Below are 25108 nucleotides of genomic sequence, written 5' to 3'. Positions count from 1 at the left end.
TAAACTTTTCCTGTTCGCGAAGTCGACGCAAAATTCTCCTTTGTTTTGATTAGTCGAATTGGTCAGAGAAGAAAAATTAATTAAATTTAATTTATTTAATTAATTTTATTACTTATTACGTGCGCGATTATTATTTTTTGTAGGTATATTATTTCTATATTTTTTATTTTATTGTGTTGAATACGATAACGATTGATAGAAAACGTTATGCATTTTATAAATATCTGTGAAAAATACCATCGCTAAAATTTTACACAAAGTCTCCGAAAGTGATAACATTGAAATTTTGTGAAATCAGTCGAAATATGTTTCCACTCATTTCCCCAACTCAGGTAAGCAAAATCTACGGCGCATTCAGAATGTCCTCCAACTCGTCGCAAACTTCGCACACCAGCAGGTTTATGGTGTCCAAAAGTAGCTCGGCATATTTCTTATCCTCCTTGGGGAACACCAAAATGCATCGTGCCGTTTCGCGCGCAATGCTTTCCTTCGTCGTGGCCTCGCTTGGGCAGCGTAACTTCCGGCGGACGATTTCCAGTCGCATCACATCGATAGCGGCCAGCGAGCGAGTTTCCACGTTGCGAAGGATGATAGCCTTGAACTTGATCAGGTTCATCTCCAGGAACCGTTTCTGTCGGAAGGTTAGATGTATCAACGGGTGGTCGCCGGCCGTGGCTCGTCTCTCTATGGCAACCGCTACGAAGGAAGGCACTTCCAGGGTTTCACTGGAAGATTCCAGGATGGTCTCGTCGGTTTCCACAATGTGCTCGACAAGAGATGTAATGGATGTAACGGGGGTGGGTGGTCGTAGGCGAGATTTTTTGAAATGTTCTTGATCGGTTTCAATTTCGTCTACGATTTGGACATTTCCTATCGATACCCGGTGGCTTGTGGATCGACTCGACAGGGAGGAGCGTTTCCAGCGTGCATTCCAAGGGCCGCACAGTGTTGAGTGGCGTTGTTGTTCGTCGGATTCAATTCGATTGCGCATTTTAGTTGCCACCTGCTCGATGAGATAGCACCCGGCGCGTATCACTTGCTCTTTGGTTTGTTCCAGTATTTTCAGTAGGGCTTCACTGGTGTAACGGATGGTGTATTGATCCAGCGGTAGTTGCTCCTGAGGCATGTTGGCAAAGTCGCTGATCAGTTGTCTGGCAGTGTCGATTATTTGGGTGCTGCTGATGTTGGGACTGATGGTGGTGTGGATGCTGTAGGCAATGTTGACGGCCTGTTCAACCGAGGCGCGCGACAGTTGTCGGCTTAGGTCCGGTTGGCGAATGCGGACGTTATGCCATGCTTTCAGCATGGCTCGCATCATCGCAGGCCTGGAACGTCTGTCGTATTTGCTGGCAAGGTTTCGTGCCTTCCTGCTGGTTAGTTGCCGCTCTGAACGCTCCTGAAGTTTGGCCGATCGGATCATTCGTCGTTCGACATTGTTGTGCTTGTGCTTTATGAAACTTTGCAAAAGTGCCAACCGGTTGGCTTCTGCACGTTGAGCCGACATGAAAAGCATCTTGTGTCTCTCTTTCTTCTGTAAAGTTAATATTTTAGATTTGTCTTAAAAAAAAAACCTCTTAAAACAAGGAGGTGTTGTTAAGCTTTACCGTAATTTTAATTGATTCTCTTATCCGTTTCTTCATGACGGATAGTCTTCGGGTGCGTAATGAATCCTGATCACGAAGTTTTCGTTTCAAACGTAGACGATATCTGTTAAAATTCACAATTTATTACCAATGTATAACTATAGCATTGGCTTTTATTCCACTTACGATTTTCGAGATGCCTTGAGTAATGCATTATTGTAACGAACTTGCAACATGCGTAGGTGCCCTTCGTTTAGATTGGATAGTTTAAACGCATTTCGACATTCCATAAATCTTTTCATTTTCTTTTGATATTTGGAAATGGCCTTCAAAGCTCTAGACATGATTTGGTTATAATTTAGTTTAATATAATCAAAGAACATTATACTTTGATTCACATACTTTGTTCGTTTTGCTTCTCTCAAAATGCGTGCCCTGCATCGTTTACGCTCGTATTTGTCCTCAATGTCGTAGTGCTTCTTGATATGCAGAACAGCTTTCTTGTCGCGGTACTCTTCCCATCGTATTTTATCCTGAAACGTAAATATTGAATTCAATTATTATTAGTGTGTATTTATTTATTTATGTTTTTTTTTGCTTTTTAGAAAAAGATATTTTAGTTACTAGATAAAGATTGTCGCTACTGTTCCCTTTGTTCTGCTGTCCGAAACATGTGTGGTACATACCTGTCAAATCGTATGGATTTTCCTTCTTTGACATTTAGCTCCCCTATCCTCGCCAGCAAAAGATGTTCCGGACAGCGACGACAGCGACAATCTTTATCTAGTAACTAAAATATCTTTTTTTTTAGATACTGTGGCGAAAAGGTAAGAGATCCAGATATTTTATTTCTTTCTAGTAACGTAACTCATTCAGCAGTTCTAAATTAGCATACCTTTTAGCACGGGACAGGACATTTACGCAACACCCAATATACCTACCAGTGAAGAATTTCCAGCTTTACGAAAAGTTTTTTCCTTACCCGGGTGGGAATCGAACCCTCATTCCACAGCACATACGTCTACACGACTGGTTTCATTATACTGCTTTCATATTTATTCTACCAAAATAGTGAAACTTTTGAAGTCAATAGAGCAACTATTGACTTGATTGACAAATTAAATACTTTTTTTCGTTTTGTACTAGCCAGAATTTTTATCAAAGATGATTTACTTTCAATTTGAAACCTTTGAAAAAAAAAATCGTTTAAAGGAAAGCGTAAACTACTCACCAATTTTTGAAACTCTTTGCGAATTTCATGCTTATGTAGTTTCCAAAGATAAAACCGGTACCGATTGAACTCCTCCAGAGTGCAGATGGCATCATTTTCGTCGGTTATCAATTGTTGCTGTTTCAGAATCTAAATGTTGTTTAAATATTAATTTTAATTTTGTTTAATTCTATCCGGTGAATATCGAATTCTCACGTTGCGTATTTCAGAACCGCGGTAGAAATCCGCCAGCTGTTTATCGTGCAACGGTTGGTAAGCGTGCGACACACTCCGGCCGTGTGGATCGGTCAGGTCAAACCCAAAATCGATGGGTTTGTTGTCCCACAGGGGCTGCCCGAGGAACCCGCGCGAGAACGTCGGTGGATGGATTGGGCACGCATTGGAAGGGAGTTTTCGATCAAGAGTTAGTTTTTCCCATAGCGGTAGACCTCCGTGTCGGGGTAAGGCTCTCTCCGGTTTTGGCACCGTTTCCAACACTTTGGAGTAGGTTGTTGGGCGGCGAAGTTGCAAAAAGTTTGACATTTTCAAATGATGCTTCGTGTCGGTCGTCTCAGGACTACTTCGATGAGGTTTAATAAATCGGAGTGTGTTTCAATAGTAGCTAGGATATTTATTTAATAGAAGCATACTTTTGAATCAACTGTTTTAATCTGCGCTTTATTTTTTGAAGGGCAAAGAAAAGATTTGGCTAATGTCCGGCGTAGATGATTGAAGATTACTTTAGTTATTGGGACGGGACTGGACCATTCAAAGTTAACACCGTCGATTGTCTTCTTCTTATTTTACTTGGATTCGTCTATTGCCCTATGCAATTTACATGAAATTGAGTACGGTGACAACATGCGCGTATTAACTTAACAACCGGCGCATACAAAATCAAACGTCTACGCAATAAAATGTTTTATTATTGATAACTGGTAGGGTATATAACTCAAACCTTAGCGGTTGAGCATATTTATTGTTTTTGTTGGAGAATAAAATGAACAGTAGGCGTGCAGATCGAACGGTAATCTAAGCAATCATATGTCAATTAAATAAAATTTTCACTTCTACTTCTACCATTGCAACAAGTAGTTCGTTTTACTGCCATTCCAATAGGTTATTGGCCCAGTAATAGAAAAAGATTGTAGAAGCAAAATGCCAAACGAAGCTGCTGAACAAAATGCGGTTTCACAGCAAATCCAGAACCTTTCAAGAACCTTCAGTCGAGCGGTTGAGTGGCCGTGAGAACTGACCCATTTGGAAGTTCGCTGTGGAAACTTATCTTGAGCTGGAAGAGCTATGGATAGTTGTGAAGCCGACTCCCAATGCGGATGGAACTCTACCGGCGGTTGACGCGAAGAAGTGCAGAAGAGCTCGAGCGAAGATTATTCTTCTTTTGGATCCGGTAAACTACGTACATGTTAAGGACGCGAAAACGGCCCGTGAGGTTTGGGCGAAGCTTGAAGCAGCATTTGAAGACCAGAGTCTCTTAATTCTCGTGTATACATAGATGAGACAGTGTGCCATGAGCAACAAAAGCTCACGTAGCACAGATTCAGTGCAACGAGAGAAGCTAGCTCGCGAATAAAATAACTGAGTGGGCGTGTCTCAATGTACGCCTCATGAGACTCATCTCATGCGCTAGGAATGCATAGCTGGCGTTACTTAGGCGACGATATTATTGAATGAAAATTTTCCGCCCAAGCGGTTTTACGCACCTTTGCTGTTATTTGCAAAAGTTTACCATGGCAAACAGCGCATGAGCTGATCGCATTGAGATGTCTCAATACGACTCACCAATGATAATGTGAGGTTTACAAGCTTCGTGAGACTCGCGTGCGCTTAATTTTATCTGCGCATAGCAGTCGTTGCTCAATCTCATTTTTTTTTGTACGCGTGTATGGTGTCTGATTCGTCGGGTAGCGCTGCTCATGAAGCTCATCACCACGTCCCTTTCGTCGTGCGGAAATATGGAAGCGTATGTGACGGAAATCATTTCCACCGCCCACCGCCCGGCGTTTATCGGAAGAAAGCCATTTCAATCAAATTTGAAGCAAAGCGTAACCAAAAACCGGTCAGCTGAAAGGCCAAAAGGTCCGAAATGCAAACGTTGTCATAGATACGGGCACATTGCTAGAGATTGTCAAGTAAAAAGCGATAAGAAGAAGGGATCAGCATTCTACTCGATCCTCTCAACGAACCCCTGCAATTACAGCGAAGGTTGGGTGTTTGACTCTGGTGCGTCGGATCATTTTACTATTATTATTTATTACTAGTCGACCCGGCAGACGTTGTCCCGCATAGTAGGCGAGAATGTGTGTTCCGAACTGCCCATGCAAAGTTCGCATAGGAATCACAATTTTAGTTTTTCACGATTTGCTCAACTTTACTCGTAATTTTTGCATTAGGAAATATCATATAAACCCGTCGGAAACTATAACGAATGTTTCTGCTGAAGAAATGAAAAAATACATCCAGTCGTTTTCGAGTTATGCGGATACGAACACAGACCATTTCATTTTTATATATAAGAAGATTTAATCAGACTAAGGCCGAAGTGGCCAGTGCGGTATATAAGAGTCTTCTCCATTCGGCTCGGTCCATGGCTACACGTCGCCAACCACGCAGTCTACGGAGGGTCCGCAAGTCATCTTCCACCTGATCGATCCACCTTGCCCGCTGCGCACCTCGCCTTCTTGTGCCCGTCGGATCGTTGTCGAGAACCATTTTCACCGAGTTACTGTCCGACATTCTGGCTACGTGCCCGGCCCATCGCAGTCGTCCGATTTTCGCGGTGTGAACGATGGATGGTTCTCCCAACAGCTGATGCAATTCGCGGTTCATTCGCCTCCTCCACGTACCGTCCGCCATCTGCACCCCACCATAGATGGTACGCAGCACTTTCCTTTCGAAAACTCCAAGTGCGCGTTGGTCCTCCACGAGCATCGTCCAGGTCTCGTGTCCGTAGAGGACTACCGGTCTAATTAGCGTTTTGTAGATTGTCAGTTTGGTACGGCGGCGAACTCTATTCGATCGGAGCGTCTTGCGGAGTCCAAAGTACGTACGATTTCCAGCCACTATGCGTCTCCGAATTTCTCTGCTGGTGTCATTTTCGGCAGTCACCAGTGAGCCCAAGTACACAAATTCTTCTACCACCTCGATTTCGTCACCACCGATGCAAACTCGCGGTGGGTGGCACACATTGTCTTCTCTTGAACCTCTTCCTATCATGTACTTCGTCTTCGACGTGTTGATGACTAGTCCGATCCGCTTAGCTTCCCTCTTCAGTCTGATGTAGGCTTCCTCCATCTTCTCAAAGTTACGTGCCATAATATCTATGTCGTCGGCGAAACCAAATAGCTGGACGGACTTATTGAAAATTGTACCACTCGTGTTAATCCCTGCTCTTCGTATTACCCCTTCCAAAGCGATGTTGAATAGCAAACACGAAAGACCATCACCTTGCCGTAACCTTCTGCGGGTTTCGAAGGGGCCCGAGAATGCCCCTGAAACTCGAACTACGCACATCACCCGATCCATCGTCGATCCATCGGATCATTTTACTATGAATCGTAATTTACTGATTAACAAGGTGCCGGTAAGTGGCGATGTTGTAGCAGCCGATAAAGGTGTGATGAAGATAACTGCCACTGGAACTGTCAGGCTCTTCCCCAAAAGCTGTCCGAAAAATCCTCCGATCGATGTCAAGAATGTCAAGCTTATACCGACAATGTCGAACAATCTGTGAGTCAAATCGTTTGGCGTGGCCATGAAGTTCGGTTCACCAATCAAGGCGTCAAAGTTATTGATTTCGAAGGCGATGTAATTGCCACTGGATTCCACAACATGAAGAAAGGATTATTTCGATTTGAGGGATCCAGCGATCGAAAAACTTTGTCGCTTGCAGGAACACCGGTGAATTTGGATCTCTGGCACAAAAGAATGGGCCATTTCAATGTTCGTAGTCTGAAACAATCCTCTTGTCAGAGGAGTAGGGTTTCTAGGAATCAGAAATCAGCAATTGTACGGTGTGTGCTATGGGTAGGCATACCCGTCTCCCATTTCCTAAAAACGAACACCGGGCTACTGGACCATTGCAGCTTGTTCACACGGATATATGCGGACCAATGGAAGAACCCTCATTGGGTGGAAGCCGGTATTATGTGTCGTTTGTCGACGATTGGACAAGATTGGACAATTGGACAAGTTTATCTACTTCCTGAAGTCCAAATCTATAACAGAAGTTTTACACGCGTTCGACCAGTTCCGTGCCTTAGCTGACAATCAGACCGGATTCAAGCTAAAAGTACTTCGAAGTGACAACGGTAAGGAATACTGTAACCATTTATTTCAAAAACGTCTGGCCGAAGCAGGAATAATCCATCAAAAATCAACCGAATATACTCCGGAGCAAAATGGATTGGCGGAGCGAGTGAACCGAACCGTCGTTGCACGAGCGAAATGTATGCTGTTTGAGGCGAAACTACCGAAATCTTTCTGGGCGGAAGCGGTAGCAGCTGCAACGTACGTAATCAATAGATCCCCTTGCAAAGGTCAGGAATTGACACCACAAGAAGTCTGGTATGGACGCAAGCCTGATCTATCACGCATGCGAATTTTTAGCACGAAGGCACTGGCACAAATTCCCAAGCAAAAGCGGAGGAAATTGGATGTAAAATCGAAGGAGTGTATTCTAGTTGGTTTTGATGACCAGAGCAAAGCCTATCGACTTTTTGATCCGTTGAAGAAGGACGTTTTCAAGAGCCGTGATGTAATTTTCGTAAGCGAGTCGTGTCGTGACAATACGTTGGTACATCCAGTAGCTGTGAGGAGTAATTCGAATCGAGTGAGAACGTTTGTGAGTTTGGATTTTGAAAACAATTTAGCCGAATTAAATATCAAGATGCTCCAATTCAGCAAGTTCGTGAAGACTATGCAGGGCCGGATTTAGCAAGGGGCCGTGGCCCCGGGCCCCCACAAATCTTATGTACCAAAACCAACCTTTTATGTACATTTTGGGGCCCCCACAAGCTGTCGGCCCCGATGCCCCCTTCCGGCTAAATCCGGCCCTGACTATGAAGAATCTTCATTACTGACCGTTGCCAGTCGAAGGAAATCCATCGTAAGACACGTCGACGGTAAAACTGCATATTCAAACGGTGTACTGGAAGAAGCCGTATATATGCGTCAGCCAGAGGTTTATCATATCGGTGACGAGAGGACAGTCTGCCGATTGAGGAGGAGCCTGTACGGCCTGAAACATTCAGCGCGCGTATGGAATCGAAAGGTCGATACTGTTTTCAAAGCCATGGGGTTCCAGCCAACAGAATCGGATCCGTGTTTGTACGTACGACGTGAAAATTGTTCTGCTGCGTACATTTTAATCTACGTCGACGACATGATCATTGTAACTCAGACAATGAAGGAATTCAAAACTATTCTGAAAACTCTTCAAGAACATTTCACGGTGGCGGATCTTGGAAATATTCGTCATTTCCTTGGTATGGAGATCGAGAACAGCCCATCCGGATATAAGCTAAATCAGGAAATGTACATTCGAAGGTTGACAGAACGTTTTGGTATGGAACTAGCGAAACCGTCAAAGATACCACTTGACCCCGGCTACATACAGAAGAAGGAGATAGGAGGAGATCAGCTACCTTACAACCATGACTACATGAGCTTGATTGGAGGTCTCCTGTACGTAGCTGTACACACGCGACCAGATATCGCCGTCAGCACATCGATTTTGGCACAAAAATCAAGCTGCCCAAATTCGCATGACTGGACTAAAGCCAAGCGAGTATTATACTATCGACAGATATATGATTTCCGCACAATGATTTTTGTATCACGCTGTACGCGTACAGTGACAAGATGACACACATCTTTTCTTTCCACCGTTGTATCTATTTGACAGCTTGTTTTGAAACTGATTCTACCGCTTTCCAAAACTATATTTTTCATCAAAATGTATAGAAATCATAAACTGTCACTATAGTTTTTTTTTGAGTATTACACAATATTTACTCATATTTTTTGAATAGATTGTGAATTCGCGTCAGTGGTTCATTCATCGATATGAAAACGTCAAAGTTTTCCAATTATTCGTTTTGGTATTTTAGCAGAAATATGCGAGTTCTTGCAAATATTCCGCAGGACGATTATATCTGCGGACGTTAATCATTCTATTCTATGGTTTGGGGTGATTTCAGTGCAAACGGCACTGATCGTTTAATTCGTTTGGACATTTTGAAGGATAAAGCCAGCACCATCCAATTGGGTCATAGATATTCCGTGTATAGTAGAAAATCGAAAATTTGTTTTCAATAAAATGAAATATCTGCAGTTATCAGACGTCGCAACTCATTTCTGATTAGTGCGCATGATAGTACATCCATGCGTGCATGATGCGCACTACTAATGAAATATTTCAAATTGTCGCGACTTGCGTCGCAGCGCGAGTGCTCAATCGCGCGGTCCGGTTTGGTGCCGGCCCGACAATACAATTTTGAATTTGTCCAAAACAACGTTACAAAACATTCTTCCCATTTAAAAAGTAGATGCTGACTAATGGCAAATCAAAGATCCCGCATCCTTTCCAATCCCTAGACCTCATTCCAATTAAAACCCATGGAATCCTTGCACAAAATGTTCGAAACTACACGATGCAGAGCTCAAACCATTGAATATCATGCAAAAGTGACGGTAGATCTTCCCGGTAACAACCCAAGAACTGGCAAAATAAATAGGAAGTCATCTTCAGAGCATAATTGTAGTAAATAATGGGCTTACGAATAATTATTTTGGCAATGTTGTGAAAAATATCATCTGGAATTGCAGAAAACCGATTTTTACTCAGTCAGCTTGCAAATGTTTGTTTTTATTTCATATGTCAAACTGCGTATTTGACATTTCAAACAACAAATTATGTTCTATTTCGTACAATACAACGGTCGAAGAGCAGGGTACGGAAATCATCGTGCTATCGTGATACCAGCGTGATTTTGGGTGACAGACATATGATTTTATGCTGTACAGTGATATTGGTATCATATATGTGTCACAAGTATTACAATATTTGTATACCACCAGCAACAACAAGCTACAGCTAGGTACTTCAAATGAAGGATTGCAGATGTTCGTCGATCAGTCTGCATCGGTGATTCTCATCGGCTGGTGATTCTCATGACAAGAAGTCAAACTCTGGTGTACTCATTATGTTCGGAGGAGTATTAACTTCCTGGGGCTCACGAAAGCAATCATGCATTGCACTAAGCTCGACGAGGCGTGCACACTATGTAATGAAAATTAAATTACGCGTAAAATAGAATCGCAAAATAAAAAAAATAGAAATCCAAATATAAACTTTATTTGATGTATTAAAACTATTTTCACATCAATCAATGAATTAAATCAATAAGGATTTAAGATTAAAACGTTTATTTTTGCGTCTTTTTTATGCTCCAAATAGGGTAACGGTTCGGCACTTCATCCCATAGCTCCTATTTCCATCCTGTCAAAAACAAAACAATGAAAAGGAATTTGGTTTGTCTCTTATTTTTGTGATTGTGAGTGAGATGGAAAATGGAACAGTTCCCCTATGTGCATCAAAATGAATGTAAATTTACAAAATATTTCAGGCTGTGTGGAGAAATGTAGATAATTGTATCGGATAGTGTGCGACTCCTCGTTGTAGACGGAGGATAAGTAGGAATAATGCGCCAGTTAGATGTATCTGCTCTTTTATAATATCAAGGAATATTGTTAGCTAGTGATATATTGCAGATACATGTTGTTTAAATATAAGAGAGCTGCAGTTGCTGGCAGAAGTATCAGTCAGTAGACCGCCATAGGGTAAAGAAAACTCTAGACTTGTGTTTTATTTGTGAGGGAGTTCCCCTCGGCGTTGGGCGTTCAATGGAAATAAAAATTGTGAGCATAAACACTATTAATAAGCCTGAAGTAAAAAAATATTTTTTGTCCCGGGTATCCCGGTATTTTCGGGATTTCAAAAATCATATCCCGGGAATCGGGAAATCCCAAATTTTCCTAAATCCCGGGATTTTTCGTCCCGGGATGGAAACTCTAGTGCGGCTGGTTCCGAAAACTTCGTTAAGTGACCGACCTTTCTCCAGGCATTTCTTGCGTAGCTGCTCGTCTTTCGTTGTCGCGATGATTTGATCAACAATTATGCTTTCTGTTTGCTCTCCGTAGTCACAATTAACAGCTTGTTTTCGAAGCCACACAACGTAAGTGTCAAGTTTTTCTCTGATACAGGGACCCATTTGACGGAATTTTTGCCTCTCGTAAGCCTTAGATACACGTGGTATGAAGTATTAATCTAATAAATCCAAAGCTGCATGGTAGCGAATGTTGATTACATGCTCTTCATCTACTACAATCTTTCCAATTATTTTCCGCACATCCGGTCCTCCGAATAGCATTAGGGTCCTAAGTTACTCTTCACGATCCTCGAATTTTTTTTCCCAACAAATAGGCGTCGAAATGTTCTCTCCATTTCTCCCACCGAAGAGCAGTAGATCCACCAGCTTCCTCTACAAACGGGGGAATTATTTGATTCACCTGTACGGACAAAATCTAGACCAACATTTGAAAAGGGCGGAGTTCCATTAACATGAAACCGAGAAAATTGCTTGCCAAGTTTTAAGCTTGTAAATCAATTTCTATTTATGAATAGGGGGACTAGGGGCATTATGGACACCCTTAGCATTTTGGCAAGTTTCACTTATTGTAAATTAACTTACTTCTGATCAATACCATCTACATGCTTTTGTAACTAATTTAATATAAGTTAGATATGATAACTAGTTAAAAATATACATAAATTCAATTCAAAAAGCTAACTTAAAATTTAACATTTTTGATAACGTCGCGAGATACCCGGGGTAAAATGGACACCCCCATGGGGTAGAATGGACACCTTCAAAAACATTCAACAATACGTGCCTACCAGTACCCGGATAAAAAATTACAGTAACTTGAATTGTATAACCAATTAAATTATTGTAAATTATATAGGAGACAGTTCCTTCTATTGTACATTTGTTGTAGATTTTTGACAATAGAAAAATATTTCTACTGTACTTACGTCATAACAACAATGCATTTAATTGTTACTAATTCATTCTAATATGTTTTTATTGTTTTTTTGTTGTCTATCAAAAATGTACGAAATGTTAAAACTATCCTATTTCGTTATTAGCAAAATGTTGAAAATTGAAAAAGAAGTTGAAAGGAATATGAGTTTTGGAATATTTTTTGATTATGAAACTACATTTCAAAACAATAAACTTTTCATTGATCTTATTAATTTTTTTTTTTACTGTTTTCCATACACTAGAAACATCAATTATGTGCCTCAAATATATGTGTTCTAAATAAAATTACATTGAAAAAAAAGTATTTTTTTTTTTTTTTTTTGAGGTTTACTGGCGGGACTCTGAATAGAGTAGAAACCTCTGCACCAGGCCTTTGATGATACTGTTGCATAATTCCTTTCGAAGCAGTTTGCCAGCTGTACACGAAACAGGTCGTCCAAGAAGACGCTGTTGCAACGAATCGAAGGGAATTATGTTCATAATAGTCAGAGCGGTCTAATGCTAGCTAACTTCGTAATATTTTAAAGTAATTTTTGTCATTTTATTGTCAGAGTCAAACTATTTTGTCAGTTTTTATGCTATTTAGACGACTATTGTCATTGTACGCGCTCGAAATCGACCGAAGCAGTTTTTTCAACTCACATGGAACATGTTGCCCAATGCTTCATCGAAGAAACTGAGTCGGAAGTTTTTTTATCAAGTATAAGAAAGTGTTCAATCCCCGATTTATAAAAAATGACAAGTTAATTACTTTGAAGCAGTTTTCCAGCCGTACAAGGATCATGTCGTCCATTAAGACACTGTTGAACTGGCTCAAAAGACATTACATTTACAACTCTAATAGATATTCTCTCCCATTATCTCATTCCTAATCATATAGAATTTTTTTAAATCTTTTGTTTATTTTGGAGGCTCAATTGCCGAATCATATAGATTGGTCTGTACGATGTCATTTTTGTCTTTATGGTCAGAAGGTATGAAGTATGCGTTCCTTGAATTACTTTGTTTGCCTAAGTTATTGGTTCATCCTGTGTCAATACTATCAAACACAATGTAAGTTATGTCTTGTAAAAGTGGAAACTGTTCGTGCATTTAGTCTATTTTTTGTTATTCCTTTGTCAAGGTATTACTATTATTATGTTCTAATAAGTAGCTTGATCGTTTCCAAACTAACTGTCATTATCTATCATGTACTAATGATCAGTTATGAGTCAGCTATAGGATTCACTTTTCGGTGGCAAAGTAAAGCTTCATCACGCCTATTCCCTACTATTAGTAAAAATTATCGTGAATGAAGCCGGCATAAGATTGTTCATATACCATCATTATAATTTGCGGTATTTTTATTATTGCTCTTCGAAGTGAGTCATAACAAAATAAAACTGGCACCACGTTCCTAGTTTTGAAAAACTTCTACCAGTGAATCCAGCAGTCGATTCCCTACGAATATCTTGAATACTTAGTTTTTTTAATAAATGCCTAGCTAGCTAAATGTAAGCGTGGTTACGAGTCATCGTCACATGGAACGCATCAGAAAAGTATTGCCGAAAAGAAGAGGACTCACATCATTATCACTGATGAAAAAGGCCTCTGCATGACTGCACTACCATTCAAGGCTCCAAGACACGAGATCCGTTGGAACACATGCAAATGCCGTAAATTAGTGCGTCAATGCCAGATATGTAACGCGGCACCAAATAAAAATAGTCAACATGTGATACCACCACGACAGGATATGCCTTTGGTTGCCATATCAGTGCTAATGGCGTAAGCCGACCCACCGCGGCGAGGTAACATATCCGAGGGGAAGGAATTACATTGAAAAAAAAGTATTAAAAAAATATTAAACTTTGTTATTTAAATTTTGTGTGTTTTCCGTTGAGTGTGTATCGCTCAACTTTGACAGTCAACTTCTGGTGCTGCATCGTATTTAAACCGAGTCGTAAGGGGTCGTTCAACAATGATGTCACAGGTTTTAGGGGGGGAGGGGGTCTAAGATTTTGTGACACTGCATATACTAGGTATACAAAAAAGCGTGACAGAGGGGGGAGGGGGGGTCTAGAAATCTCAAAAAGTAGTGGACGTCATATTTGAATCGTCCCTAAACAACGTATCGCAAACAAAGAATGGAATTATTTATTTATATGCTTACACGAAGTGTCTTCCATTGCGGAAGAACATTCCATGATGATTAAGGTGAAGGTGGGTTGAGTACCAAAACAAAGCTTTGATAGTATTGGTACAGTAAAAACTTTCATATACTGTAGTAGTATTGGTGTCGTATTTATAAAAAACAAAGAATATTAGTAGGGTGATTCAAAAAACGACCCAGCATCATCACGCTCACTCGATTCCGTCCCATGCTCCGAGTGTCCTAAAAAAACCGATTTGAACAAAAACTGGTTGAGTGCAAGCCGGTTCAGGTTTGTATGAAAACTAGAATGGGAAACTAAACCTTTTATTACACTGATTACGGCGCTTTACCTCCAAACGCTGGCGAAAGAAGAACCCACATTGCTGAAAGCAACATTCCAGTGACTTCAGTGAACGAAAACCGCACCGCAGGAAAGATCCATTGATTACGTAACGCAAATATAGCATTTTATACTCACCCTTATGTCATACTTTTTGTATGAAGTATCTGCCCCTGGTACGATAGATATCACAGACAAATTCTGGGTATTTTGTTGAATTGCACGTTTCACTGATGCCTTCTGAGAAGCCTAATTATCATGCGAAAGACAACCAACCTCGATTAAAATCGACTCCCAACTATTGGAACGACCATTCAATATGGATTGTCTATGGAGTTGAAGCTCTTAAATATTTCATCCCGTCATTTGGTCTCCCCCCTCGCCATCGCCCAATGACGGAGTGCCAGAATCAGAATAATGTTAAATTCAACCTCCCCATATCAACTGTCATACAAACCTGAAACGACTTGCGCACGGTAAGCCTATTCAAACCAGCCCAGACCATTGGATGACACCCAAATTATAAATCATAATCAACTGAGCGTGGCGAAGCAAAATTATTTTTTGAGCCACCCTACTTATTAGTTTGCTGCTGCCGGTGCCGATGCACCGCGGTGTTTACATTCGCTCCGCGATCAGTTTTTAATCGTTTTTTTCGGGCAAATGTAGCAGTTTATACTAAGTTTTCGGTTCAAATAAGTGACTGATTTCAAAAAGTGGTGTTTAATTTGCATTCTATCAACATTTCGGGCTGCTCATGTGCGGAGAAGTGAGTAAAAACTTGATTTTTCCAATGCCCTTTGAGAAGAAGTGAAGTGCAGTGATGAACCCAACAAATCGCGGACGGCTATTAAATTGGCACGAAACTGCTAATTTATACTACAATTCGAGCCGGAATACATAGGATTCATTGAAGAAACATGTTCATTATCACGGGAAGTAAGGAAATATGCTGTAAACAGGTTAGTAATTTGAATAATTAACTTTTGTTCGATGCTGTTCGATGCATTCGAATGTTGGTGGGAGAGGAGTGCGGGAGGTGTGGGGTTGGCCCGTGGAAGGTCCGGTGCCATATTGGCTGCCATCGTGGTACTCTTCCAACTATGTCCTTAAATGAACTTTGATATAGTTTTCGGCTGATTTATTAGGAGCTGATTTGTGTATTTTTGGATTTTTTGATCGAATCGCATCAGTCGAAACCTATATAAAAGTTCATTTAATCATCATACAATGTTCTGTGAAATTGTTCTGTAGCATACCAACTGCCGTTTTTGCAATTCTGAGGTCAATCGAGCAATCAGAACCAATTTCCAGATCGAATGAGTGACGGAGGTGTATTTTCCTATACATTTTGGCTGAAATCCCCATACAAACTTCAAATCAAATGCGCCAGCTTATGCAACAAGCGATTGAGCTGAAATTTTCAGAGATAGATTTTCTCACCCAAAGACACAATCCTGGGGGGTGCCCCATGAAATTAGGCAACTTTTTGTTTCCTGGGCCAGTCTATTGAACAGACGGCATTCCATTCATATCATCTTCGAATCCTAAAAATGGTCCATCAGAATCACCATCATCTTCTATTGGAACATCCGTTACCATAGAAGGAGCGAAGTCGGTTTCGTTAAATATATACTTATTGAATGGCACGATGCCAGTTTTTCTGAATCCGTTTATAGCAGTGGCAGGAACAGCTGTCTGGGAAAAAGCATTTCCAAACAAACTGCTGATTTCGTTCAACGTTACAACCTTTCCGGGATTCTGTTTCAAATATTTTTCAATAGATATTGAAACATTAGTTTTGAAAGAGCCCATAAAGGCCACATCTAAAGGCTGCAGCTTGAGCCTGCAGTGAGGCGGAAAACAGAGGATGGTAACATTGTTATTACGAGCTTTTTCAATAAGTGTCAAATTTTTAACGTGGGATGCATGACCGTCCAATAGAAGCAATACAGGGGCCTGTGGACTAGGACGGGTCTGTGCCAAAAAATGGTTAAACCATAGGTTGAAATCGGCTATGGTCATCCATCCCGATCCATTACAGCTGAAAACGCTCTCCGCGGGTGCTCCTTTCTTTAACTGATCCGTTAAGCGTGATCGTGGGAAGATCAGCATGGGTGGAAGGAAATGTCCCGCTGCCGAAACGCACATACATGCCGTCGACAAAACCCCTCGATATGCGGAAGTAATACAACCTACTTGTTTCCTTCCTTTGAGGGCGAGCACTTTCGATTTCTTAGTTTGTACCTGTAAATAGTTTTTAACAATAAGAAAACTATTCTTAAATAATCCCTTTCTCAACTTACTGTCAACACGGAGGTTTCATCGACATTGTAAATACGACTCGGAGGAAATTTTCCTGATTCCAACTGTTTCTCCAGCAGCTCGAAAAAGGAATTATTGACACTCGATTGAATCCTTGAGCTCGGGCAGCCGATGTTGTCTCCGGTGTGCGTAATGAAAGCTCCGGATGTCGTTTTCTAAAAGATTGCAACCAGTCGGTACCTGCTAGCATTGTGGACTTGTTGAACGGATGTTTTTTTTATTGTTTTTCTCCGCGAGTTGATACGCCAAGCTTCTCGCATCCTTAGCAGTAATTCCGTAGCAAGTAGACGACGCAGCAATTAAATGTTGCATCAATTCGTTTTCTTCAGCCGGCGTGAAAACAGGCCCGAAAGCTCCAAGTGCTTGTATTTCTTCCTCCCGCTGAAGGTATCGAATCAGAGTCGCACGGGGAATTCCATATGCTCGAGCAGCTCCTTTTTTTGACGTACCTTCATATTTTACCGCCTTCACTGCGGCTTCCAATGCAGTATTGATCCACTTCCGGCGTTTTTTAGTAGATTTATAGTCGCACCATAACTATTGATTCTAACTTCAAACGAAACGAGCAAAAACACTGAACGCGTCAGATTTGTTTTGAATTTGAGGTTATGCTTGTCAACTATGAAGGTTTCAGCTCTACCCCATTGCAGAGTGTTCAATCCACCCAAAGGTGAAAGCATATTATAATTTCCATTTTTTTACATTATTAAGTTGGAAAACATATTCAAACATAGATTTCAGAATAGTAGAAATAATTGAAGATTTCTCGAAGCTGAAAATATGCGACTAAATAACCGTCATTTATTTGCTAGATCTTATTTGCTGATTGATGAAAATTATAACCCAACTAACAATTTTGGTGCTAAAAGCTTCAACTTCTGGCCTTTGGCTGTATAATATTTGAATAAAAGCAGCCAATGCAGAATAAAAGAAAAGCCTCCGCAAATAATCCCTTAAACTTCAACTCGACTATTAGCATAGCATAGCATAGCATATGTGATTGTACAAATCGTGGATGGCTATACAATGCTCAATTCAAGCTCCATCCGGAATAAGGGCGAATGTCGCAAGAGAAGACTCTCCCCGTCGACCCCTCTCCTTAAACAAAAGTGACAAGCAGCAGATCTCTCTCTGGTTTATCACTTCAGAACGAAAGAAAACAATGCGAACTTGCATTCTGAGGTGATAAACTGCAAAGAAACTCCCTGCCTGTCACTTTCATTCAAATGAGGGGAAGTCGACGAACAGAACTCTCTCCCGCGACACCCGCCCCCTTACCAAACAGAGCTTGAATTGAGCAATCTACTGTATATTGTCGCAAATTGGTACTTGGGATTAGTACCTTTTCCTATACAGTAGCAGTTGTATACCTGGCCACGTCCTTACAATCACGGAAGGAAGGGAAGGAATGTTAGTTCAACATCTACTAGTGAAGATGCAGGGAACCCATACTACCTTCATAGATGTCTCGGAAGGAAAATTTGTGTTAGTGAGAAAGGTGAATAATAGGGAGCTCTATTCGACAATATAGAGCGTCTGTCAATAACAGTATATGCTGTAAAAGTAATAAAATATATTAATCAATTTACTTACGAACCGTCCTAAGGGAAAACAAAACACAAAATTTCGGCAAATCGCGCGATCGTTCTGCTGTCCGAAACAAGAGCCAACACGCACTGAACTCCCCTTAAACTTCAACTCGACTATTACCCAAATATCTATCAGCTAGTCAGTTTGTGCGGAATATATTTCATCTTTTATCGTTTATGTAGCTTTCATATAGTCATAAAACAGCTCTGTCTGAATTAGCTCATTAAGAGCTCATTAAGATCGATTAAGAGCTCATGTATGTAATTGAGTTGCTTGTTAGCAACTTCCCATATTACGGTGAGTAGCATTCACAATGAAAACGTTTTCGCTGTTGTTATAGCAATAGCACTAACAATAAGCTTTTAGGCAACTTCTGTATCTTTGAAGATTACACAACGTTTAAGTAAACCTTATACTGCTTCTTTTAATAGCTTATCAGTATGGAACTATCAAAACCACAATGTTTACATTTGATTTTCGTTGCCAGAGCTGTGTATGAGCTATATTGATTTCTGTAATGCAGCTATGAAAGTATTCACCTGCTCTTATAGCAACTGACAGAGCGCTGTCATTAACGCTAGCAGATAGTGTAAGAAAACAAGCCATTTAGAAGCGATATTGCTGTTGACGGCTACTGTTAAACGATTAGCAGCAGAGTAGCATCTATACGGATCGAGAAAATGTTGCCTAAAAGCAATTTCAGCGATTGATGATGCATAAAAGTTAGCCTACAGAACATGCTATGCTGACAGATGTTTGAATAAAGGTTGAAATAATGCTGAAAGCATAATTTTTAAGCTTATATGCTGAAAGCAGCATGTAGGCCTCTTTATAACGTTTTTACAGCATGAATCTGAAAATAGCGTTAGTAAAACAACCTATAGGATATGCGAAGAAGCACATCCATAATTTTCTTTGCTATTTACATATGTCAAAGTGACGGTAATGACAGAGCAGCGGCCATTGAATCAGGAGATCAGGAGTTCGAGTCTAGGTAGCAACAAAATTGATATTTGAGTTTTCACAAAAAAAAAATTAATAGACTCCGAAATTTACTCTCCTCTCAAATAATATTTAATCAAATTGAATTCGGTGGCTGTATAAAACTTATTTAACAGATTCAAAAAATCTGAATAAGCGCCATTGAAGCGAATTATAGTACTAAATGGTTTAGTAAAGATTGAGAAAAAATTGTGTAACATGCTGTAAAGTAGTTGTGCAGGCACGTCAAAAACAGCTGAATAGATTCGCCAGATTTGCTGGTAAAAGCATTGAATAGAAGTTCTTGATCATATGTATAGCACACATATTCAGCTTGAAGCCGTATAGACGAGTTGAAATAACATTTACATTGACATTAAATGTTAGTTGGGAATTTTGTAGTGTCAAAGCAAAATTGCGGATTTTTTCAATAAAGCTTTTTGAATTATGAAATATTTTAACAAGAAATACTTATGAAATACTTATGGCATTTAAAATATTGTGTCTTTATACATTTCAAAAGATACGAAGGGTGCCAATCTGCCCCGGGTGTTCATAATGCCCCCAGGTCCCATATTCAATAAAAATTGATTTTTTTGCATATTATAGATGAAAACCACTTTTTTTTCGATGTGATGTATCAAAATATGCAGCTAAGTGTATATTGGCTTCAGAAATGGAAATTACATGTACTACGCCCAAAATCAAAGTCTCACTGGAAATACGCCATGGAAATTAGTCCTGTTACCAACTGCCGGTGTTGTTCCGCTCAACGTTTCAACGATAGATTGCCTACCTTCAGGTTATTTCTGTACAACTCGAATTGCGTGGCACGTTATGCTCAAGAAAAACATTAATACATTATTTTTAAAGCTTTTCATTATAGATTAAGAGAAAAACAGTTTTGATTTGGAACCACGTCTGTATTTTCTATCCAGTATTTTGCGCTCGATAATGGCGGCCGAGTGAGTTCCTTTTTGACATTCAAGAGGTAGAAAATATTTACAGTTTTTAATCAACGTAGGCTTTGATTAATTGAAAAATATTGGCACTCATCGGGAATCTACAAACAAATAGAAATGTCAAATATTTTCCATTGTGTTATTCAAGGATATGGTAGCTTTCTCATAAACATTTTTTATAATAATTTTTTGCAATTCCTGATCATAATACCTGGTTTACAGTTGTCATTTGAGTGATAAAATGGCCTACTTTTCCATACCAACAGAATGGGTGCTTTAATGACCATTATGCAACTCAAATGGGTTGCATAATATTCATTATAGCACTCATTTGGGTGCTATAATGAAAAACCTACATTGGGACAGTAGTTACTTGACTACATTTAGCTGAAACTAATTCAGTGTGAGTGTTTAAATAGTGTACTCTAAGCGTCTCGTAATAAATGAAATGGTTTGTTGGACATAACATCACAATTTTCCAAAGGCAATTGCATTCATCGCTTCATAGCTTTTCAAGCTATGCAATTTGGCACGATAAGATGGAATCTTATTGTTCTCTGCCGCAGCATAATTTATTGGCATGAGTGATCTTGTGGAGTAAATTCGATTGTACAATTTTGGTATAGATTTATCATATCAAAGCCCATTTTTCGTCATTGCAAAAAATAGCGTGTGCAACTCGTTGCAAAACTCGATTTTTTCAGCACTCGTAGTATTTATCCAACTCGGCAAGCCTCGTTGGATAAACGTACAACTCGTGCTGAAAAAATCATCTTTTTGCAACTAGTTGCACAAACTACTATTATTTTATTTTCTAGAAATGCGAAAGCTACAAGATATCGAAAGGAAATCTGGATGAGACGATACTCAAGTACTGTAACGATGAGTTTACTATACGCTGGACTCACTAAATTTTTTTCTGAAGTCAACTCCCCTCCGGGCTCCGGCATTACTTCAAGGAGCAACAATTGAGTATTGCGTGGATTATTGAGAGTGGATTTAGGATATAAATTTGCACCGGTTCCTAATAATAGAAACTCCGATAAATCCGCTGAGAATCAGCCTAATATAGTATGAGATATCTGTTGGAGATAGCGGCATGTCGGTAATGATGTGCCTGCCCCATGCCTATCCACGGCGGACACTACCGTCGTCCTGAATGAAGAGTGTTGTAGTACAGGTGGTGTCGGAATGTTTTTGTGCACAGGATGGCACCAATGTGCACGTTGTGCATGCAACGGTTATCAGTCACTTCATGAAGTCTTTCTTGATTGCTGGTCGGAGGAATAGGTTTGTGTCAAAGGAGTTGGTTTTAGTGAGTTCAGCCTATCTGAATATAGCCACAGAGAACAGACATACAAGTCCGTTCTCAATCGTGTGTAAGGAATTTAACTGACGTTTTAAAATGCAACACAAGTGGCAATCTCGTGGAGGCGCTGGCATCGCATAGTTTCTCTCATCAAGAAGCTGTCAAAATTTTAGGCGCCACCACCCACCATGGATATAAACAACAGATCCTCCTCCTCACTCTGGTTTCAATTCCATATAGGGGAACGGTTCGCCACTTCATCTCATAGCTCCTATTTCCATCCCATCAAAAACAAAGCAATGGAAAGGAATTTGGTTTGTTTATTATTTTTGTGATTTTTTTCAGCAGTGAGCACGCAAGTTGACAAAAAAGAGCGACGAATTTTGTGCCGTATTTCTTTATCTAGCGATGAGATGGATATATGTACAGTGAGATGGAGATCGGGACATTTCCCCTATGATGTTTCTTTCTCACACTAACGCACGCGATTTCTCTGTCCAGGAGCACATGGTTTGTTTTGTGATGAGGGAAGATCCATTAATTACGTAACGCCAGAACGATCATGTATGATCCCTCCTCTACCCAGTTACACTTTTTGTATAATTTATCTAGAATTTTTAGTGAATACCTCAGGCAACCCCGTCACTCCTCTAAGCGTTATGTAATTTATGGATGTTCCCTGAGATGTTTCGTTGGTGAACAGCAGCTACCACCTCTGCCTGTATTTTCAATTCTTTTGAATCTTATGAATCATCGTCACAGCCAGCAACGAAGCACTAAAATGATGATAAGGCCATAATTTGTGCTCAAGTATATTTATGATTTTTCTATCATTCATGTCCCGTTTTAGTATTTTAATTCGGGTTATGTATTTTTTTTATTGTTTATTTAGGTGTTTTTTCGGGTTATGTATAAAAATCTAACTAGCGTTTCCGGCAGTGAATAATTGCCTCTCTTCGACAGTAATTTTAACTAATTTCAATCGGAACATACTATTATAAGCATATATTTATTCACCAATATGGGAAGTGGCTATAGCAGAAACTCTACTTGGTAATACAATCAAATTGCTTGAAGGTACGAAAATGTGTTTGGCTGAATTTGTTTTTTAACCTTATTGGTTCCATAGTGCATGAAAAATAAACATCAACAGTTAGCATGTGCTGGAAGAGGCGGCAAGCTTGGTATCATTTTGGCGCGCAATGTTTGTTTGGTGGAATATGACAGCTAGTACGCACGACGTCATGAAAGACACCTAGCGCCACCAAACGACGTATTGCCACAGTCAGTATTCTAACGTACTTTGATTTACACAGCTTTTTAGCGAAATTTGTTCTAGCCTGGATGTCTGTTATCTGTGATATAGCTTCAGCCAGGAGTTTGCTTTCAGATTTCCTTTCCATTGATCATTATCATTATCGATTCGTCCATACCTTTGGCTTTCACATGCCTAGAAAATAAAATAAAATTATAACAAAATATGCATTCGAAAATTACCTACCTATATTCAAGAATATTTGACATTTGTTTGTATATACCGGATGAGTGCCAATGTTTTTCGATGAATCATGGCCTACGTTGATTAAAATATGTAAATATTTTCTACCTCTTGAATGTCAAAAGGCACTCACTCGGCCGCCATTATTGAGCGCAAAATACTGGATATTGGGATACATTTTCCGATTGCGAAAAATCGAAAAACATCACAAAAATATGATGTATTTGAACGTTAATATCTCAGCCGTTTCTCAATGGATTTTCTATTTTCTTAGACCATTCGATCGAGGACGAGTCAATGCTTCATATCCAATGTATGAAATAATATCTATTTAAAGTTATTTACTATCCAGCTTTTTACGCTAGCCATAAAATATTCAAGGGGTGATTTATACATGACATATGCTGTGTACAGATTTCTATAACAGCATCGTAGTAGCCTTGAGTAAAGTTTTGATCAACAATATGTCAATATTTTTCGCAATGTTTTACTCACGGTAAATTGTGTCTTTTCATACCTATTGTACAGGTCGGACTCGATTATCCGGAGTATCGATTTTATTTTCACTCCGGATAATCGAATCACCAGAAAAAATTAAATCTGCAATTAAATAACGAAAAACTCTAGACCAACATTTGAAAAGGGCGTAACAGCCAAATTTTAATCCTGCTGCTTCTTCGTCTACATTGATAGTTATATATGTGGACGAAGAATCAAAAGGAATAAATTTTGGCTGTTACGCCCTTTTCAAATGTTGGTCTAGAACTCATGTTTTTAAACTTGCAGTGGTGTTGTCAGAAATTATTTAGGAAAAACCCTAAATAATCCACTTAGCGGCATCGATGACTTTCTGGTGTATTATAGAAAAATAGTATTTTTGCATAACTTTTAAGTCCATAGCCCGATTCAGCCAATTTTCAATTTGAAATGATAAGACAGGACTCCCATTTGAATGCAACTTGTTGGTTGAGAATACGTGTCAAAAAAGTGACAGGACTATTTACGCGCTTTTTGTACAAAAATAGTACTGTGGCCGATATTTTTGATCCCAAAGTTTGATCTAGTCAATTTTCAACATAAAGCAATGAAACGTTCCATTGTCCGATCCATAAAACTTTCAATAGGCAACAATGTAAAGGCACTCCCAGACCTATGCGATTTCATCCCATGTTAAGAGGTGAGCCAGCCTAGGGCTGCAAACCTCTATAATAAAGATATAAAAAAAAAAAAAAAAAAGATTTCATCCCCATAACCAGAGTGAATGTAAATAAGAGTGGCGACACTGTCAGAATTGGAACAGAATTCATCTGTCATTCCCATACAAAATCGTGTTCCAAACGAGCAGGAGACCTGTCAAATGCGGCACATGTCGCCACTCTTAATTACATACACTCTGCCCATAACTAGTAGCCGGGAATCTATCATTGGGTCGCTGCAAGCAATGTTCTATTTACGCATACACACCAACGGCGACAGAATCGCATTCGCCATAATAGCGTCGCGATTGTGGCGTCACTTGTGTGCGGAGGAACCTTAAAAGGATTTCCCATTAAATGCAATTAGTTGGAAACAAATCGGATAAGGATAAGTGCTAAAAAATGGGTTAGATTTTGCGCACTCTAACACACAGACATCACTTCGATTCGTCGACCATAGACGGTCGTTATATAATACTATGGTTTTATAAGGTACATTTCTTGTCCAAGAAATACAAAAAGGGGTCTTGAGAATCAAAAAATTAAGCAACGGTCTGCGCATAAAATAACCAGGGTTGAAAATGGTCGATATTTGCGTTACAAAATAAATGGATTATATTTTAAGGAGGCTCTTCTGCAAGAAAACCTCCAATTGGAAGAACATCGGGTCAAGTACGAGAAACTGAAGACGATCTTACAGTTAAGGACGAAATAGTTGAGTTGAGGACGAAATACGAAAAAGTATTACGAGGTGGTGGAATTAAATAGAATTGTGCTAAACTCGTCGTATGACAGTGAAAACATTCCAATAAAAAAGAGCTAAATAATTTTCATGAGAACATCGGTACTGATGAC

At 39.8% G+C, this 25108-nt stretch overlaps 2 protein-coding genes across 2 annotated transcripts in view; one reads left to right on the top strand and one right to left on the bottom strand.

Moving 5' to 3' along the window:
* The first annotated feature begins 133 nt into the window (after nucleotides 1-133).
* LOC134224985 (uncharacterized) overlaps nucleotides 134-25108 on the top strand; it is a 68273-nt gene continuing 43298 nt past the window's right edge. Inside the window, exons 1-2 of the mRNA XM_062704705.1 lie at nucleotides 134-332; nucleotides 2395-2410. Coding sequence (XP_062560689.1) covers nucleotides 306-332; nucleotides 2395-2410 — 43 coding nt within the window. The 5' untranslated portion in view covers nucleotides 134-305. The remainder of the gene's footprint in view (nucleotides 333-2394; nucleotides 2411-25108) is intronic.
* On the bottom strand, nucleotides 339-3415 carry LOC134224980 (fibrous sheath-interacting protein 2). The gene is made up of 6 exons (XM_062704693.1): nucleotides 3010-3415; nucleotides 2815-2943; nucleotides 1986-2116; nucleotides 1770-1919; nucleotides 1605-1707; nucleotides 339-1531 (listed from the first exon to the last, which is right to left on the bottom strand). The coding sequence occupies exons 1-6, from the start codon at nucleotides 3334-3336 to the stop codon at nucleotides 344-346; spliced, it is 2028 nt and encodes a 675-aa protein (XP_062560677.1). The 5' UTR covers nucleotides 3337-3415; the 3' UTR covers nucleotides 339-343.

The sequence above is a fragment of the Armigeres subalbatus genome, chromosome 3 (genome assembly GCF_024139115.2).
Source record: "Armigeres subalbatus isolate Guangzhou_Male chromosome 3, GZ_Asu_2, whole genome shotgun sequence".
Taxonomy (NCBI): Eukaryota; Metazoa; Arthropoda; class Insecta; order Diptera; family Culicidae; genus Armigeres; species Armigeres subalbatus.
The sequence above is the reverse complement of the archived record's forward strand: the minus strand, read 5'-3'. Positions and strand labels throughout refer to the sequence as shown.